The 19,908-nt window shown below is 42.9% G+C and overlaps 1 protein-coding gene across 2 annotated transcripts in view; it reads right to left on the reverse strand.

Moving 5' to 3' along the window:
- Positions 1 to 954: 954 nt before the first annotated feature.
- galnt17 (polypeptide N-acetylgalactosaminyltransferase 17) overlaps positions 955 to 19,908 on the reverse strand; it is an 85,095-nt gene continuing 66,141 nt past the window's right edge. For both annotated transcript variants that reach the window (XM_060943678.1, XM_060943677.1), the window contains exons 7-12: positions 8,040 to 8,157; positions 7,721 to 7,906; positions 7,457 to 7,594; positions 7,117 to 7,212; positions 6,529 to 6,690; positions 955 to 1,924 (exon numbers count right to left, since the gene is read on the reverse strand). In XM_060943678.1, coding sequence (XP_060799661.1) covers positions 1,778 to 1,924; positions 6,529 to 6,690; positions 7,117 to 7,212; positions 7,457 to 7,594; positions 7,721 to 7,906; positions 8,040 to 8,157 — 847 coding nt within the window. In that variant the 3' untranslated portion in view covers positions 955 to 1,777. The remainder of the gene's footprint in view (positions 1,925 to 6,528; positions 6,691 to 7,116; positions 7,213 to 7,456; positions 7,595 to 7,720; positions 7,907 to 8,039; positions 8,158 to 19,908) is intronic.

The raw sequence follows: 19,908 nt of genomic DNA on the forward strand, positions 1-19,908 counted from the left end.
TCAAGTGTAGGTCATAAAAAGAATTTTCCCGACACCCAGTTATTTTTGTTTAGTGACCGAAAGCTACTGAATTTGAATCACAGACTTCCAATTTTATTCATTTTTTAAAAAATAGAACAATTAATGAATTTATCTCCACGTGGCCCTAAATTCTCCGCTATTTTTTCCTGCTTCACCATGACCCAATTCAAGATACTACGTCATGCATCACGTGATGGGCTTTCCCCGTTCATGCAAGGCATTGTGGGATACAAATTTGAAACAGAAGAGAAAAATGGAGGATGTGAGTGTGCGAATGAAACGTGAAAGCGCGACTACAGTAACAAAGTGAGAAGAAAAGATGTTATATACAAAGGAAAGAAAACGTAGGATCAAACTAATAGATAGATAGATAGATAGATAGATAGATAGATAGATAGATAGATAGATAGATAGATAGATAGATAGATAACGGCGGTCAGTGAGCACCTCGGTGTGATCAGCTGTTCGTGACAGAGCAACTGAAAGGTCAACCTGTAGATGGCAGTAATGCAACACTGTGGATGCCAGCTGCTGTAAAACCCAAAAGAAAAAGAAGGTGGTAAACCTGCGCATGCGCACACAGACTTCCTCTGTCTGCTTGACTACGCGAAGTGAGCGATTTCATGCACATTATTTGCTTAAATCCCCTCAAATTAAACAACTTCCCAGCCACAGAATGGCCTGATGATTTTTGGGCAATATTACAAAAATAAACATACATCATAATGACCACATTTCAGAGGGAACTAAATTTCACCGATTTTATGAAATCGAAAGGCCGTGTAGCTTTAACTTATAATCTGGTTGTGCTTTGATGATACTTTTTCAGGATTTTCCAGGAATTTACCTCATTTGTGCTTTACCTCTAATGTTTGTAAAAGTTGATGAAACATTAATGTAGTCACCTCAGACATTAGCCTACACAAGCAAAGTAGTTCACGATTTTATTTAAAATCTTACTTTAATTGAATGGAAGACAGTGTGGGGGAATTTCCATCATCAAACCATTTGACCATGAGTACCAGCAGTAGTCACATTCATTTACACCTCTTATTATTACACTCACTCTAAATTTCAAAAATATCTTACCTAATAGATCTTATTATACCTACACCCATTGTACTGTAGAAGTATTTCCTGTTTGCATATTAAGAGGTCAGGCTACTGAGTGTTGACGTCACTAACAGATGCTGTTAACTTATGTTAAATGTCTTATTAATGGGGTTGAAGCTGTAAAAGATTGAAAACAACAACAACAACAACAACAATCAATACCCGTAAGAAATGAGAAAACTTAAGCAAATTAACTTGCACATCCACCATTACAAAAGCTTGTAAATGAATATTTTCCACTGGAGTAGTGAATGTGTTCAAGACAAATCAACAGAAATAATAAAGCCCATGGGTTCCATAATAGCCAAAATATCTCAATACAAATAGAAGAAAGAGAGCACTTAATTAAAATGCAACAAGAGCTCAATGTAGTTTGTAGCACCCTGAAGAAAAAGGTTTTACTTGATATGGAACGCTGCTATTATAACATCCTGAACCTGTATTGTGTCATAGCATGACTGTTACAAATCTTTATTTAAGTCATTAAAGTTTGTAGAAGATGGCCAGTCTTTTTGAGGAACACACACATTTCTATCAAAACCTCTTGTGCTGTAGAGAACTGTCCTCATAGGACTAAGACTGAAGTCAGACCACAAACCCTTGCATTTCCTTTCAGGACTTCTGGTCTCTCGTGTCTGATCACTCAGAGTCCCGGTTGCTGCCTCATCATGTTTTTGATGGTCCACCTCTGGCCAGTGCAGGCTTGCAGAACCAGCGCATAGCCGAAGGACACGTTGGCCTTTACCACCTCTAGACAGCGACCTGTAGCCCGGTTCACAATCGAATCATTCTGCAAGTCAAATTTAAGTTAATTTATGGGCCGTGGAGTGATACTGAATATACAATGCCCTCCACAATTATTGGCACCCCTTGTAAAGATTAGTTTTAAAAAAAAAAAGGGTTAGAAAAAAATCCACCTTTTGGTGAAGTTGCTTCATCTCACACTGGAAAAAAAAAAGAGAAAAATCCAACCTCAAAGTGAAATAAATTTATTCAGAGGAAAACAAATCCCTCTTCAAGAAATTATTTTCAACAAAAACACATCTGCCACTATTATTGGCACCCCTGGAAATTATAGTGAATCCAAATGTAACTGAAGCATGTCTCCCCTTTAAATTGTACAGTATTTTTTAGTTGATTGGAGCATGTAGGAACTTTCAAGTTCTAATCCATGACTTCCTGATTAACTGGGGGACAAATATGAGGTGACACAGAGGACAAATTCCCTTAGTCATCCATCAACATGAGAAAGATAAAAGAACACACAAACCAAATGAGGGAGAAGTGTGTTAACCTTCATAAGTCAAGGAATGGTTATAAATAATAATCATGGAGGGCGCTGTATTTACAGCTGTTAAATTATCAATAGTAATTAGTATTATGCAGTATATTAATGACTTTTCCTCCTACCCATGCGCCACCTGATCTTATATACCAAAGTAGGAGGTCATTATGGGATGGCACGGTGATGTAGTGGTTAGCACTGTCGCCCCACAGCAAGAAGTTCTGGGTTCAAGTCCAGTGGCTGATGGGGGGCCTTTCTGTGTGGAGTTTGCATGCTCTCCCCGTGTCAGTGTGGGTTTCCTCCAGGTGCTCTAGTTTCCCCACAGTTCAAAGACATACGGTTAGGTTAACTGGCTACTCTAAATTGCCCAGAGGTGTGAATGGTTGAGAGGAGAAAACCTCTATAATAATCCAGTAGAAGGCAACAGGAAACCACAACTGCAAGTTGAAAGTCACACCTGGAGGACATTCTGGACACTTACAGTAATGTTTTTATGGCTGAGGACTATAGTTGACTTGCTAACTTTAGGACTGCAGTTGTTATGAACAGTTTTGCACTCAAGTTTCCATCAGTGAAGAGTTTACAACATCAAGGAAACTGACTTCATGTTAAAACTGTTAATGTTATAGTCATGTTGTCTGTTGTTGCCCAAATGAGGATGGGTTCCCTTTTGAGTCTGGTTCCTCTTGAGGTTTCTTCCTCATGTCGTCTGAGGGAGTTTTTCCTTGCTACCGTCGCCACAGGCTTGCTCATTGGGGATATGTTAGGGACAAAATTAGCTCATGTTTTAAATTGTTCAAATTCTGTAAAGCTGCTTTGTGACAATGTTTATTGTTAAAAGCGCTATACAAATAAATTTGACTTGACCTGTAATGTTTTCTAGAAACTCTGATGGACATCAGAACGACCATGTCACTGCAGTGATATGCCAAATTGAGAGACCGAGGATGTCATTTCTTTAAATAACCTTTTAACAGACAAGCATTAAAAGGTTCTCAAGTGGTGGAATTTTTTTAGCAAAAAAAAAAAAACAAAATCAAATGATTGTTATCCTCACAATTATTATTTAGAAATGCCTCTCTTGGTTGGAACAAAGTACAAATTGTAAATAAAAATGGGATGCAATAATTTACAAATCTCAAAAACTGATATTGTATTCACAATAGAACATAGACAACATATCAAATGTCGAAAGTGAGACATTTTGAAATTTCATGCCAAATATTGGCTCATTTGAAATTTCATGACAGCAACACATCTCAAAAAAGTTGGGACGGGGCAATAAGAGGCTGGAAAAGTTAAAGGTACAAAAAAGGAACAGCTGGAGGACCAAATTGCAACTCATTAGGTCAATTGGCAATAGGTCATTAACATGACTGGTATAAAAAGAGCATCTTGGAGTGGCAGCGGCTCTCAGAAGTAAAGATGGGAAGAGGATCACCAATCCCCCTAATTCTGTGCCGACAAATAGTGGAGCAATATCAGAAAGGAGTTTGACAGTGTAAAATTGCAAAAAGTTTGAACATATCATCATCTACAGTGCATAATATCATCAAAAGATTCAGAGAATCTGGAAGAATCTCTGTGCGTAAGGGTCAAGGCTGGAAAACCATACTGGGTGCCCGTGATCTTCGGGCCCTTAGACGGCACTGCATCACATACAGGCATGCTTCTGTATTGGAAATCACAAAATGGGCTCAGAAATATTTCCAGAGAACATTATCTGTGAACACAATTCACCGTGCCATCTGCCGTCACCAGCTAAAACTCTATAGTTCAAAGAAGAAGCTGTATCTAAACATGATCCAGAAGCGCAGACGTCTTCTCTGGGCCAAGGCTCATTTAAAATGGACTGTGGCAAAGTGGAAAACTGTTCTGTGGTCAGACGAATCAAAATTTGAAGTTCTTTATGGAAATCAGGGACGCCGTGTCATTCGGACTAAAGAGGAGAAGGACGACCCAAGTTGTTATCAGCGCTCAGTTCAGAAGCCTGCATCTCTGATGGTATGGGGTTGCATTAGTGCGTGTGGCATGGGCAGCTTACACATCTGGAAAGACACCATCAATGCTGAAAGGTAGATCCAGGTTCTAGAGCAACATATGCTCCCATCCAGACAACGTCTCTTTCAGGGAAGACCTTGCATTTTCCAACATGACAATGCCAAACCACATACTGCATCATGGCTGCGTAGAAGAAGGGTCCGGGTACTGAACTGGCCAGCCTGCAGTCCAGATCTTTCACCCATGGAAAACATTTGGCGCATCATAAAACGGAAGATACGACAAAAAAGACCTAAGATAGTTGAGCAACTAGAATCCTACATTAGACAAGAATGGGTTAACATTCCTATCCCTAAACTTGAGCAACTTGTCTCCTCAGTCCCCAGACGTTTACAGACTGTTGTAAAGAGAAAAGGGGATGTCTCACAGTGGTAAACATGGCCTTGTCCCAACTTTTTTGAGATGTGTTGTTGTTATGAAATTTAAAATCACCTAATTTTTCTCTTTAAATGATACATTTTCTCAGTTTAAACATTTGATATGTCATCTATGTTCTATTCTGAATAAAATATGAAATTTTGAAACTTCCACATCATTGCATTCCGTTTTTATTTACAATTTGTACTTTGTCCCAACTTTTTTGGAATCGGGGTTGTACACTATATGACCCAAGGTTTATGTACATGAGACCACCATACCTATATGTGGTTCTTTCCTAAAAACTTTGGCCACAAAGTATATATTGTATAGAATGTCTTTGTATGCAGTAGCATTATAGTTTCCTTTCACTGAAATTAAGGGACCCAAATCTGTTCTAGCATGATAGAGCACAAAGTGAGTTCCAGGAAGGCATGGTGTTCAAGGTTGGCGTGCAGAACTCAAGTGTCCTGCACAGAGCCCTGACATCAACCCCAGTGAACCCCTTTGGGATGAATTGGAACACTGACTGCATCCCAGACCTCCTCACCTGACATCAGTGCCTGAATAACACAAATCCCTACAGCCACACTCCAAAATCTAGTGGAAAGTCTTCCCAGAAGAGTGGAGATTTGTATAAACAGCAAAGAGGGACTAACAGGAACATATGGGTGTGATGGTCAGGGGTCAACAAACTTTTGGCCATATAGTATATCTAAGAAGGCTTAAGACAACCATACAAGGATTTTGGACTATGGGATGATTTCCTGATATACACTACCGTTCAAAAGTTTGGGGTCACTTTGAAATGTCCTTATTTTTGAAAGAAAAGCACTGTTCTTTTCAATGAAGATCACTTTAAACTAATCAGAAATCCACTCTATACATTGCTAATGTGGTAAATGACTATTCTAGCTGCAAATGTCTGGTTTTTGGTGCAATATCTAGATAAGTGTATAGAGGCCCATTTCCAGCAACTATCACTCCAGTGTTCTAATGGTACAATGTGTTTGCTCATTGCCTCAGAAGGCTAATGGATGATTAGAAAACCCTTGTACAATCATGTTAGCACAGCTGAAAACAGTTTAGCTCTTCAGAGAAGCTATAAAACTGACCTTCCTTTGGGCAGATTGAGTTTCTGGAGCATCACATTTGTGGGGTCGATTAAATGCTCAAAATGGCCAGAAAAATGTCTTGACTATATTTTCTATTCATTTTGCAACTTATGGTGGTAAATAAAAGTGTGACTTTTCATGGAAAACACAAAATTGTCTGGGTGACCCCAAACTTTTGAACGGTAGTGTACAGCGCATGATTATAAAGGAGTTTACAAGCAAAGGTTTGGGTATATTATACTTATCCTTATTAGAGCTCAGGATCATCATTGGATGACTTGGATTGACTTTGGTATGCAGCTTCCACTAGTTCAGAAGAAAACCATTCTCGCAGTCTGGACCAAAAGGTTATGCATATAATTGTGGTTCAACAACTAAGGTGGAAGACTACCACATGTGGGTTTCTGAATGTAACCTGACATTTTGTATAATTGTTTGACTGTAATGTTTGAATCATTGTGGTTCCGGTTTAATTTTTTTCCAATATAAATTTGCCCATCCACTTGAAGCATGCCATTAATTTGGGAGCTAATTATAATGTATAGCTTGAAGATTTGTCCAAGATTATAGTTTTACCTGTACAAAGTTCCATGTCTTTTGGCCCATGTTGAAGACGTTGTCGCAGTTGACAAGCTGAGGGAAGCTGCTGACCATGTCATCAATAACACAGCAGGTGTCATCTCCAGTGCTTCCCAAAGGTCCCACAAACAGGTATCCCTCCTTGGTATAGCGGCCAAGCTACCAGATACAAACATAGTGGTTTATTTCTCTGATAAAGATGTCACCTTAGATTTAGAAACAGGAACATGCCTTGATGCTAGTTCTGAGTGACTTCTACACTGAAAAGTTTGGCATCTTCCTGCCTCTAAGATGCTTCATTATACAAAATTTAACATTGTGCAGCAATCTGAAGGAATATGATAATTTACATAAGAATCTCACTAATTGTCAGGAGTGAAAATCCAGACTATGAAGCCTTGTCTTTTTTTATGCCTTTTTCAACAAGTAATGTATATTGTTACTTAACTACCGCTGATGAAAGAGAATAGGTTAAAAACTGTGTCATGAAAAAAAACTCCCCACAGGCGTAACCCATTTTCAGACTGCAGTCAGAAGAGGTGTGTTTGAGGTCAGACTTCTTGAGCACTAGAGCCAAAACGCTACCTGTGGGTTCCAGCCATGGCAAGGGTAAAGAGTTGCTGTATGATTCTCCTTCTCACCCTGATCCACACATAGATGGGTCACGTTGGAGTTGCGAATCTGCCATCCAAACAGACACACACAAATATGCTCAACTCTGGCCTTTTTTCCACTAGGAAGTGTATCATTTCATCATGACACTCCTAACTCTCTATAAACAAGTGGGCAGAGCTAAAAAATAAAAATGTGATGTCCACTCAAAGCCATGTCTCATCTATTATTACTGTTACTTTAATACCTCTATCCTGAATTTACAGCTTCACAATTATGGAATTGCTTATACTCACACTCTGGTTTTACTCACTTCTCCGTAAAACAGTGTGTTGTTGTATCGCCTCATCTCTGGATAGATATTATCAAGGTACCACTCAAAGTTTTTACACTGCAATCGTTTCCTCAGTGCCACACGTTCTGATACATCCCCATAATCAATGGCATGGTTCTACATACACAGAGGCAGCAGAAAGTGTATTACAAAGTTTCATAGAAAACATGCAGCATATTCCAGTGTTGATTTATGGATTCTGAGATTATTTTAAAAGAGCCGAGTTCTGAACCAGCTCCTCACCTCCATTGGAATGTTCCAGGCCAGGTAGACGTTAGACTTGTACTCGTCCAGCCACACTTCGGCCACCCGCAGTGCATTGCGCCTGGTGTGAAAACCAATGTTGCTGTGATACGGCTTCTTTGTCCTGGCAACGTGAGCCACCCGAGAGCATGGCAAGACCTCCATACTGCCCCCACACAGCCAAACCTTGCATCCACCCACAGACAGAACTTTTTTTTACATTGTTTATGCGCAACCCATTTGATAAAACATTTTAACAGTCAGTAGTAGTAGAAATCAGTGCTGTACATAAAACATGGAGACATTTTGGCACACTAACCCTAATTCCAAGCTCTATATTTTCTCCACCATAGACATCCATGCCTGAGTCCAGCAGACCCAGCTCTCCAAAGTAAAGCCGGTTTGCCACAAAAGAACAGCCTATCATTGCAGGTGTCCTGAAAGGCAATTTTTAAATATTATATTTTTGCCAAATGATAATTAATCTCAGTTTTTCATAACTCCACTCATGTTACCGTACATTTCTTTTGCCAAGACAGTTATGGCATCTACTGTGTTCACATTAGAGGTAACTTTAAAACAAATCACTTAGAGACATTTATTTCAGCTTTAATTCATTATAACAGAATTCCGGTGTGTCAAAAGTGGATTGGCTTTAAACAGTCTGGAAAATTCCAGAAATTACATAATTACTTTTAAATGCTTCTGATTGACCAGTTGTTAGAACTGGTTCATTGGGAGTGCACCTATGGCTGTATTTAAGAGCCTACCTTTAGACCCAGTGCCTTTTTGCCCTTGATACCTTGGGAAAATCCAAGCAATTCAGCCAAAATCTCAGAAAAACTGTGGATATCCACATGTCCAGTTTGTCCTGAGAATCTATTTCCAAACAACCTAAGGTACCACAAGCATCTGTACAAACAGTTGCATGCAAATAAATATAATAGGACCACAAAGGCTGCCTCATTCAGGAAAGAGGCACAAATTAATTTCCAGAGATGAACAAATTTTGGTCGAAAGGGTTCAACTGAACCCCAAGACAACAAAGGGACTGCAGAGGTACCAATGTATGTACAGCAACCTTTAAGAGAGTACAGGATCACCATGGCCTGGAAGGCTGTAATGCAAAGAATAAATCCCTACTCCAAGACCAGGCTTAAAAAGTCAGACTAAAGTTTGTAGATGATCGCCAGTCTCTTCGGAGGAGTCTTCTCTGAGCAGAGAAAACCAAAACTGAACAGTCTGGTCATAAGGATCAGTGCTATGCATGGAGGAGAAAGGGGGAAAGGAACACAATACCAACTGTGAAGCATGAGGGTGGCAGCATCATATTGTGGGGATGTTTTGCTGGAAAAGGGACTGGTGTGCTTAAAAATATGGATGGCATCATGAGGTAAAGGATTGTTGAAAAATACTGAAGCAAAACCTCAAGACATCAGTCAGAAAAGTTAAAACTTGGTCATAAGATGGCGCCACAGATGGTTGCCTCGGTACTTCGCTCTCTCGTACTTTCCATGTTTTTGTGTATTTGTTGTGTTTTTTGCACTCCTCCTCTGGCCATATACTCCAGAGAAGAACTTATAAACATTGGAATAACCACCAGTAAAGTTTTTTCATCGGTTTTTATTGATCCGGAAAGTTTTCCAGAGCTACTTTCCGGAGCAGGAGCTCTCTATGGATTACGCTGAGGACGCCAGAGACACCAGGGGAAGCAAGCCGGCATGCTCGTCAGACTGAGACAGCGGGGGTTTTGCACTGCGCTCCCATCTATTCACCTGGTTAACGTCCGTTCTCTGGCCAATAAGATGGACAAACTGCTGCTCCTCAACTCAGGTGGGGTTTACATTAGACCACATCAGTGGATCATCAGATTAACGTTTTTAAAACGATTAGCGTGCACACCAACACCAATACACGATTCATGTGCACACAGCAACACCAATACACGGATACGCTCGGCTCCGCAGGCATCCTGCGCTCCAAATCACTCCGCCCTGAACAGCGAGTGCCCTCTGGAGGGTGCGCACTCCGGCCCTGCGCAGCTCACAGAGCGCGCGAGTGTAGCGCACGAGCAGTGATTCGGGACTGAGCCGCTGTGTGTGTGATCCCAGTGCATATCACTTACCACTTGCAAGTGGAAGGGTGGCAAGCCTAAAGACAATCATAACTACACAATGGGCAGTATTTGCAGTATTTTCATACTTTTATACTCTTTAATGAAAGGTGATACAAGGCGGAAGTCCGCGCCGTTTTTCAGCAGTCGCGTCACATGACCAACGCCAGCGAATCAGGAAGGTGGATGTCACAGTGACGTTGTCCAATGACGACGCCAGCTAGAGCTCAGCACAGCGTATCCGCGTATCCTCAATGTTTACACAGCACCGGACCAGACATGATCTGGATTGAATACGTGGACCCTGGCGGATTCCCGTTTCCCGGCGTTTCCATGTAAACGGACAGTGCATCTGCGAAGAAAACGAGACAGATACGGTCTAATGTAAACTTGGCCTCAATTAACATGGATTTTAACAGATCTGCTGCCTTGTGCTTCACCGAAACCTGGCTCGGTGAGCACATCCCAGACTCTTCTCTCCATCTGCCTGGATTTCACCTGCACCGAGTGGACCGCAAAACGGAGCTCACGGGGAAAACAAGGGGAGGCGGAATCTGATTTTATATTAACGAAGGTTGGTGTATTGATGTCACAGTTCTAAACAAATCGTGCAGTACTCATCTGGAGTCATTATTCATAAACTGCAAACCGTTTTATGCTCCGAGAGAGTTTTCCTTGTTTATTCTGGTTGGAGTTTACATCCCCCCTCAGGCGTGTATTAATGAGGCGTTACAACACCTGGCTGACCAGATAAACAATGTGGAGAAAAAACACCCAGACTCTTTGCTCATTGTTTTGGGGGACTTTAACAGAGCAAACCTCAGCCACGAACTGCCAAAATATAAACAGCACATTAAATGTCCCACCAGGGACACTAACACTCTGGACCATTGGACTCATACCACTCTGTCCCCCGTGAAGCCTTGGGACTATCACTGTATGGTTCATCTTATCCCGTCCTACAGGCAGAAGCTGAAATCTGCTAAGCCTGTAGTTAAGATGGTGAGGAGATGGTCCGATGAGGCCAAAGTGGAACTACAAGCCTGCTTTGACTGCACTGATTGGAGTGCTTTTGAGGCTGCAGCCTCAGACCTGCATGAACTGACTGATACTGTGGCATTTTACATCAGTTTTTGTGAGGATGTGTGTGTGCCTACCAAAACCTTCCTATATACAATAACAATAAACCCTGGTTCACTGCAAAACTCAGGCAACTTCATCAGAACAAAGAAGAGGCCTACAAAAGTGGAGACAGAGTTCTGTATAATCAGACCAGAAACACAGTCACTACGTTTACATGCACATAGAGAGAATCGAATTTCTGCCGTTGCTCGACTGAAATCGAAGTTCAAAATGCCATGTATACACCTTAATTCGGCTGAAATTGAACCGAACTTGATTTCTCGGAATCGAGCTACACGACCTAGTTTATGCGATTTCTGCCGAGCTACTTTGTGCATGTATACCCTATCGAGCTAGTTGTCGAGCTACTTCCGGAAGTGACGAGTGACGAGACCACAAGCGGGAAACACAACAGCCTCGGTCCGCATGACAACAGTAGTAGCGAGCAGCAGAAGAGGTCAGGAGGAACAAACGAAGAAGAGAAAATGTGGATGTAGAGCTCTCTGAAGTGTGGGTGGAGCACAAAGGACGGCAGAACAAAGCTTCTGGTACTAATAGGCTTTTTATTGTCAGACTTTTCAGTTTAACAGCCTACTTTTATTCTTGAGAGGTGCGCGCACACACGCGCGCGCGCTGTGTTCTAGTCCCGGGATGAGCTGTCCCCTCTGCTCTCCCTCTGCCTCCTTAAATAGGGTGCGGTTACTGGGAAGCCACACAAACACAGGTTAATTACCGTCAGGTGTACCGTCATTCTGCCACTCACCTTCCCTGGCTCCGCCCTCCTGTCACAGACCGGCGCTTGACCACGCCCCCACTGCCACAGGCAAGCAGAAACGTGCACTTCTGGAGCAATGAGGAGACAGAGTTCATGCTCATTCAGCTTAAGGAGTTGAATATATTAAAATTCATGGACGGGAGAAAAACGCGCAATGGAGAACACGGAACTGATAACTTTGTTTACACTCTTGAATAGCTCTTCTTCATGACGACAACCGGAAGTGTACCAACACGATGTACCAATTGACCTGTGGCTCGGGTGCACAATGCACCTCACACAATAGCCCGATTTCATTGTGTGCATGTAGGATTGGATTTCTCTGGCACCCTGCTGGGACCTTCAGCTCGATTACTGACAGCAGCTCGATTTGGATGTGCATGTAAACGTAGTCACTGACAATGGAGGTGAAAGCAGCTAAGAGCTATGCTGATAAGATTAAAAACAGCCTTTCAGCAAACGATCCGATGTCAGTGTGGAGAGGCCTGCAGAACATTACTAACTATTGAGGTATTTCACTCACGTCACCAAGTCATGTGATGCTGCCATTTTGGACGGCACGGCTCGAATCAGTTTGAATGCGAGGAAGGCGACAAACGAAAAACATAAAAGAAAAAGGAGCGAGATGCAGAAAACACCTTCACTATCCAGCGACGTAGGGCATTTACAGGGCGAGCAGAGGGAGAGGTATTTGCAAAAATTGAGGTTAGCAGGCTTAGAGAATGACATTTACCTGCTTCCACCAGGATTGTTCACTGATGTACGGAAGTACACCAAGCCCTCGTCTTTACCTGACTTCGACCCACATGATCTGTATACCTATGTCGTTAAAAACCCATCGCCATACACAGGTATTGATCTGAAAGCGTATACGAGTTTGGATACCTACAAATATTTTGTGTCAGGCTGGGTAACATGCCTACATCAGCGGGTCGTCCCTGGAGCCGGTGGTCGCCATCTGATTACAGCTAAGGTTTGTTCACATTTTCATTTACTTTCGGTCCTCAGGATAAACAAAATGTTATTAAATGTCATTGAAATAACTTCTTAGTCTGTTGAGACATGGCCCGTTATAAGTTTGCTGTTACCAGGCAATGACTAAGAACTGTATTATTAGGGTCGGTGTAGTTGTAGCAGTGTACTAGCAGCTAGCTGTTAGCAGTAGCTAATGTCAACAACATCATAGCTGGTATGTTACTGTAGTAATGTTTACGTTCAGTCATTTGGATGACTGTTAAAACCTTCCAGTCTCAAGTTTTTCCTTTACTGGATTTACTAGTTTACTGAGCCTGGCTAGCGCGCGCGCCGGCCGGGAGCCTGGCTAGTGCGCTCGCCAGCCGGGAGCCTGGCTAGCGCGCGCGCTAGCTCAGTAAACTAGTAAATCCAGTAAAGGAAAAACTTGAGACTGAAAGGTTTTAACAGTCATCCAAATGACTGAACGTAAACATTGCTACAGTAACATACCAGCTACTGCTGTTGACATTAGCTAGCTTGCTGTCCAAAATGGCGGACACCGGGGCGTCACGTGACCCTGTGACGTCAGGTGAAATACCTCAATAGGAGACCATCCACCAACACTGCAGTGAACCATCAACTGGCTGACGAGCTGAATGTGTTTTACTGCAGATTCAACATATTCACACCTCTCCCCCCTTCAGTCATTAAAGACCCATTTACGCCCCCTGCCATTCTGCCACCCCCCGCCTCTGACCCCCCACCAGCACTCAAGATCTGTGAAGAGGATGTCTGTCAGCTTTTCCACAGACAGATGATCAAGAAGGCACCTGGCCCAGATGGTGTGTCACCCTCTTGTCTGAAGGTCTGTGCTGACCAGCTGGCTCCCATCTTCACCCAGATCTTTAATAGATCCCTGGAGCTGTGTGAAGTCCCCTCATGCTTCAAACGCTCCACAATAATCCCGGTTCCTAAGAAAACCAATATCACAGGACTGAATGACTACAGGCCTGTTGCCCTCACATCTGTAGTCATGAAGTCCTTCGAGAGACTGGTGTTGTCATACTTGAAGGACATCACAGACCCCATGCTGGACCCCTGCAGTTTGCCTACCGGGCAAACAGGTCAGCGGATGATGCAATCAATATGGGACTGCACTACATCCTGCAACACCTTGACTCTGCAGGGACGTACGCCAGGATTCTGTTCGTGGACTTCAGTTTGGCATTCAACACCATTGTTCCAGACATCCTCCACACCAAGCTCACCCAGCTCACTGTGCCCTCCTCCACCTGTCAGTGGATTACAAACTTCCTGACTGACAGGAAGCAGCAGGTGAGGATGGGGAGCATCATATCCAGCACTCGGACTATCAGCACTGGCGCCCCCCAAGGGTGTGCACTCTCCCCACTGCTCTTCTCCCTTTATACCGATGACTGCACCTCAAGAGACCCGTCTGTTAAACTCCTGAAATTTGTGGACGATACAACAGTCATTGGCCTCATCCGAGATGGTCACGAGTCTGCATACAGACGGGAGGTTGAATGGCTGGTCTGGTGATGCAGTCAAAACAATCTGGAACTGAACATGCTCAAAACTGTGGAGATGACAGTGGACTTTAGGAGGTGCCTCCCCACTCTGCTGCCCATCGCCATCACCAACAACACTGTGACTGCTGTTGAAAGCTTCAGGTTTCTGGGTTCCACAATCTCTCGGGACTTGAAGTGGGAGACTAACACAGTCACTATCATCAAAAAGGTTCAGCAGAGGTTCTGCTTTCTGCGCCAGCTCAGGAAGCTCAACCTGCCTAAGGAGCTGCTAACACAATTCTACTCTGCCATCATTCAGTCTACTCTTTGCTCTTCCATCACTGTTTGGTTTGGATCGGTCACCAAACAGGAGAAGAACAGACTGCAACGGACAATAAGGTCTGCAGAGAAAATTATTGGTGTCAACCTGCCCTCCATCCAAGACCTATACTTGTCCAGAGTCAGGAAACGGGCAGGTAACATCTCTGCGGACCCATCACACCCTGGTCACAATCTGTTTAATCTTCTCCCCTCAGGGAGGCAATATAGATCACTGTATGCAAAAACAACCAGACACAAGAATAGTTTTTTTCCCCTCAGGCTGCCTTTGTGATGAACAGCTAAAATCCAGATTCATATATCAGTAATATCACTTGCAAAATATCTGCACACTCATACTGTCATTCTGTGCTCACTGTTACTTATATTTATACTTATTTATATTTACTATTTCACCTTTGCACTAAGCACCAAAAGGGAAAATCCTTTCTGTGATGAACAGCTAAAATCCAGATTCATATCAGTAATATCACTTGTAAAATATCTGCACACTCATACCGTCATTCTGTGCACACTTTATACTTTATATTTATCTATTTCATACTTGACTTACTTGGATTACTTTGCACTATGCACCTACTGCACCATTTTTTTTTGTTTGTTTGTTTTGTGTATACACTTTTTATCTGTTTTGTACTATGAGAGCTAAGTGAAACCGGAGTCAAATTCCTCGTGTGTGTCAACATACCTGGCAATAAAAGTGATTCTGATTCAAACAAGAGCTTCCTTCCATCACGACAATGATCCTAAGCATACCTCTAAAGTTGTAACAAAATGGCTTAAAGACAACAAAGTGAAAGAAGCCTATCCCAATAGTTTGATTTAAGTTCAAGTAATTGAAAGCCAATGCCAACAAAGTATATGCACTTTTTTTACCCTCTGAAAATGTGATACAGTAAATAAAAGCTGAAATAAATCTGTCTCTTAGCTTTTATTTTGAACTTGCTTCTTATGGAAATGAAGTAGATAATGTAATTGAGTTAACATAGGAAATGTGCAGTAACACGAATGTGTAGAGTTGGATGAGTATGTAAACTGTTGGCTTCAACTGTATACTCACGGAGTGTAACACGTCAATGTAGAGTGAGCAGCACATCACTCCTCACACTACCACTCCCATGGTGCTGAAGCAACAGTGACACTTCAGCACCACTGTTCATCTCATCTCATTATCTCTAGCCGCTTTATCCTGTTCTACAGGGTCGCAGGCAAGCTGGAGCTTATCCCAGCTGACTACGGGCGAAAGGCAGGGTACACCCTGGACAAGTCACCAGGTCATCACAGGGCTGACACATAAACACAGACAACCATTCACACTCACACCTACGATCAATTTAGAGTCACCAGTTAACCTAACCTGCATGTCTTTGGACTGTGGGGGAAACCGGAGCACCCGGAGGAAACCCACGCAGACACAGGGAGAACATGCAAACTCCACACAGAAAAGCCCTCGCCGGCCACGGGGCTCGAACCCAGGACCTTCTTGCTGTGAGGCGACAGCGCTAACCACTACACCACCGTGCCACCCACCACTGTTCATATTTTATAAAATAAAAAAACACATTTATTTATTTATTTATTTATTTATTATATGGACACAAGTGCTTTACTGGAAAATATGCCACTCGTATTTTTCATACGAACTACATCTGGGACACTGAGTAACATTTTCCAATATTGATGAATTGTTTTGATAAATTTGCGTACATTTTGTTTGTGAATGTGTCGATATAATAAAAAGAAAAAAAAAATCACACGTTAGCTTGAAGATGTGAAGTTTATCTTCTTGTGTTGAAAAACTCGCATTTTTCATACGAAATACATTGCGGATCTAAGTGACATATTTCCTGATATTTCACTCCAATGACGTCACTCCCAGTGTTTTCCCACTGACTAGACATGCTTTGTCAAAATGGTGAACCAATTCAAAATTAAAATTCCTTTGATTAATTTGCATATTATTTGTGGATGTGTCCATATAATATAAAGAACATTACACAGTGGTGCAAAGATATGAAGTTTATCTTCTTATGTTGAAAAATATTTCACTCGTTTGCTCCACTCACTCGTGAAATACATTCACCACTCAAACATGAACTTCATATCTTTGCACCACTGTATAATATCCTATATATATATATATATATATATATATATATATATATATATATATATATATATATATGTGGTCCAAATATTTGTATTTGTTTTCATGATGGGACCATGGCAGAAGTGGGCGTAATTTAGACTAAAAATAATTTAATTTATTTCCTTATGTAGATTCTTCCACTATGCCCCATTAACACTGAAAGCAAATCACTTTATTTTCACAGTGACAAAACATAGTTGCTGAGAAAAAGAAGCCATTATTCACAAATTATAACAAAAAGCAATTTTCAGAACATATCTTTATTCAACTCCTGAACCAGATGCCATGTAGACCTTGCTCGCTAGCTTTCTATCTTCTATATTGTCATTGAGTAAACACACCATTTTAAAATAACAGCGTTCCGGAATCAGGGAAATATTGTTTGGATTTACAACAGCAGCCATCTAATGGTCATGTCAGCACACACTTGCACTTGGTCCACTTCGAACTGTTACTCACGTCCATTTGTGCTCAGCACATTGCATGCACCACAAGGGTTAATTACATCATTCACCTGTTCCTGATCATGGCACGGATACAAGAACTCCACTGTGCACCAAGACTTGGCAAAGTATATGCTCAATACCTAGCATCTGTTGATACCAAGCCTTGAATCACTGTGCTGTTCTCTGGTTTTGACTTTGTGCTGTTTATTTCAATTCTGCCTTTCAGATTACCTCTAATGTTCTGTTTGCACTTATTACCCTAACTTGTTTCATGACCCTGCCTTTGCCCTATTTGTTTCTACAGTTTGCCAGTGCTGTAAATAAACTTTCCTGCATTTACATCCATCTGCAGCCTGCGCTTTACTGACAGAATACTTCGCCTACACTATGGATGTAGCGGAAGTGAGCTGGCACGCTGCACAATTCCACACCAGTGCCATGGTACCAAAACTGGGATTGATATGGTTTCTCCAGCAGCTAGGGTTGGACATAATGGCACACTATGATGGAGTGGAGGAACCACCTAACAGATTTTTGCTCCAGTGCAGCCTCTTCTTTGAGGACTTGGACCCAAACCTACTGAGAACTTGTGGGTAGGCTGCATGATATATTGGCTAACTGGACCATCACACCAGTGGGCCAAGAGCCTACTCAGAGTGGAACACCCATGCCTCCAAAGCTCCAAGTCATTCAGTGTGATGCTCAAGTCCTGGTTCCAGGATCTAGGGAAGAAGGACCCCTTAGAATTAATTAATTTTTTTTTGGGGGGGGAGGGGGGGGCTGATACCTGTGAGGCCAACAGGACAGGGTCAAAGTCCAAACCTATATCCATATCTGTATTCATGGCTGTGCCTGAGTCCAAGCCCATGTCCAAGTTCATGCCCATGCTTACACCAGAGCCCATGCCAAGGTTAGAGTCCAAGCCCATGTCCATGCCAGAGTCCATGCTCATGCCGACACCTGAGTCCATGCCCATGTTCAAGTCCATGTCCATGCTGATGCCAGGGTCCATGCCCAAGCCAAGGTCCACGCCTGAGTCCATGCCCATGCCGACACCTCAGTCCATGCCCATGCTGACACCAGGATCCATGCCCATGCTCAAGCCCAGGTCCATGCCAGGGTCCATGACCATGCTCAAGCCCAGGTCCATGTTGAAGTCCATGCCCATGCCAACACTAGGGTCCATGCCTGAGTCTGTGCCCATGCTGACACCTGAGCCCATGCCCAAGCCCAGGTCCACACTGGAGTCCATGCCCATGCCGATGCCTGAGTTTATGGCCATGTTCAACTCCATGCCAATGCCTGGGTCTATGCCAATGCTCAAGCCCATGTCTAGGCCTATGCCTGAACCCATGCCCATGTCTGAATCTATGCCAGAGCCCATGTTTATGCCCATGCTCAAGCCCATGTCTATGCCTGAGTCCATGCCCATGTCTATGCTACAATGACTGTGGACTACAATTGCCATGATAACTTTAGGACTGCAGTTGTCATGAACAGTTTTGCACTCAAGGCTCCATCAATTAACAGTTAATAACTTCAACAAAATAGACTTCATGCTAAACTATAATGAATTTCCTGGTTACACAATTATACTTTGTGACTCTATAGGACACAGTTATAGAAGCGTGCTATTGATAATCATGCTATCTGTTATCACCCAGATGAGGATGGGTTCCCTTTTGAGTCTGGTTCCTCTCAAGGTTTCTTCCTTGTATTGTCTGAAGGAGTTTTTCCTTGCCACCATCGCCTCAGGCTTGCTCATTAGGGATAAATTAATTTCTCATCTCATTACCTCTAGCTGCTTTATCCTGTTCTACAGGGTCACAGGCAAGCTGGAGCCTATCCCAGCTGACTACGGGCGAAAGGCAGGGTACACCCTGGACAAGTCGCCAGGTCACCACAGGGCTGACACATAGACATAGACAACCATTCATACTCACGGTCAATTTAGAGTCACCAGTTAACCTAACCTGCATGTCTTTGGACTGTGGGGGAAAGCCACGTGGACACGGGGAGAACATGCAAACTCCGCACAGAAAGGCCCTCACTGGCCACGGGGCTCGAACCCAGACCTTCTTGCTGTGAGGTGACAGCGCTAACCACTACACCACCATGCCGCCCCTGATAAATTAATTAGGGATAAAATTAGTTCATATGTTTAAAGTCTTTATTTTTCTGTAAAGCTGCTTTGCAACAATGTCTGTTGTTAAAAGTGCTATACAAATAAACTGACTTGACTATGCCCATGCTCAAGCCCATGTCTATGCCAAAGTCCACGCTCGTGTCTATACCTGAGCCCCTGATCCTCCTCATGCCCATGTCTGAGTCCAAGCCTCCACCTGTGTCTCTTGCCGCTTTTCCACTACAAACGCGGCTGAGTCGGGCTGAGCCGTGCCGTGCTGAGTCGAGCTGAGCGGGGCTGTTGGAGTTGCATTTCGACTACCACCGCGCTGAACCGTGCTGGCTGGAAGTGGGTGGACACATTGGGTGGAGTTAGCGAAAGTGGGTGGACATCACGTGATGTCGTTAAGCGGCGCAAACAGTGACATCAGTGATCTTTTAAGCGGTAGTCTCACGACCCAGATAGTAAACAATAAACATGGAGGACATGGAGTCGTTAGTGTTGCTGGTCTTGGTGCTGTGGCTTGTTGTCACCGACAATGCCAACAGATACTGGCAAGAGTGTATAGATGAGAAGAGGCGCATAAGGCTCCAGAAATTCTCGTAATTCGTAATTCTTCTTCTTCCGGGTTTACGG

This window comes from Neoarius graeffei, chromosome 17, assembly GCF_027579695.1.
Source record: "Neoarius graeffei isolate fNeoGra1 chromosome 17, fNeoGra1.pri, whole genome shotgun sequence".
Taxonomy (NCBI): Eukaryota; Metazoa; Chordata; class Actinopteri; order Siluriformes; family Ariidae; genus Neoarius; species Neoarius graeffei.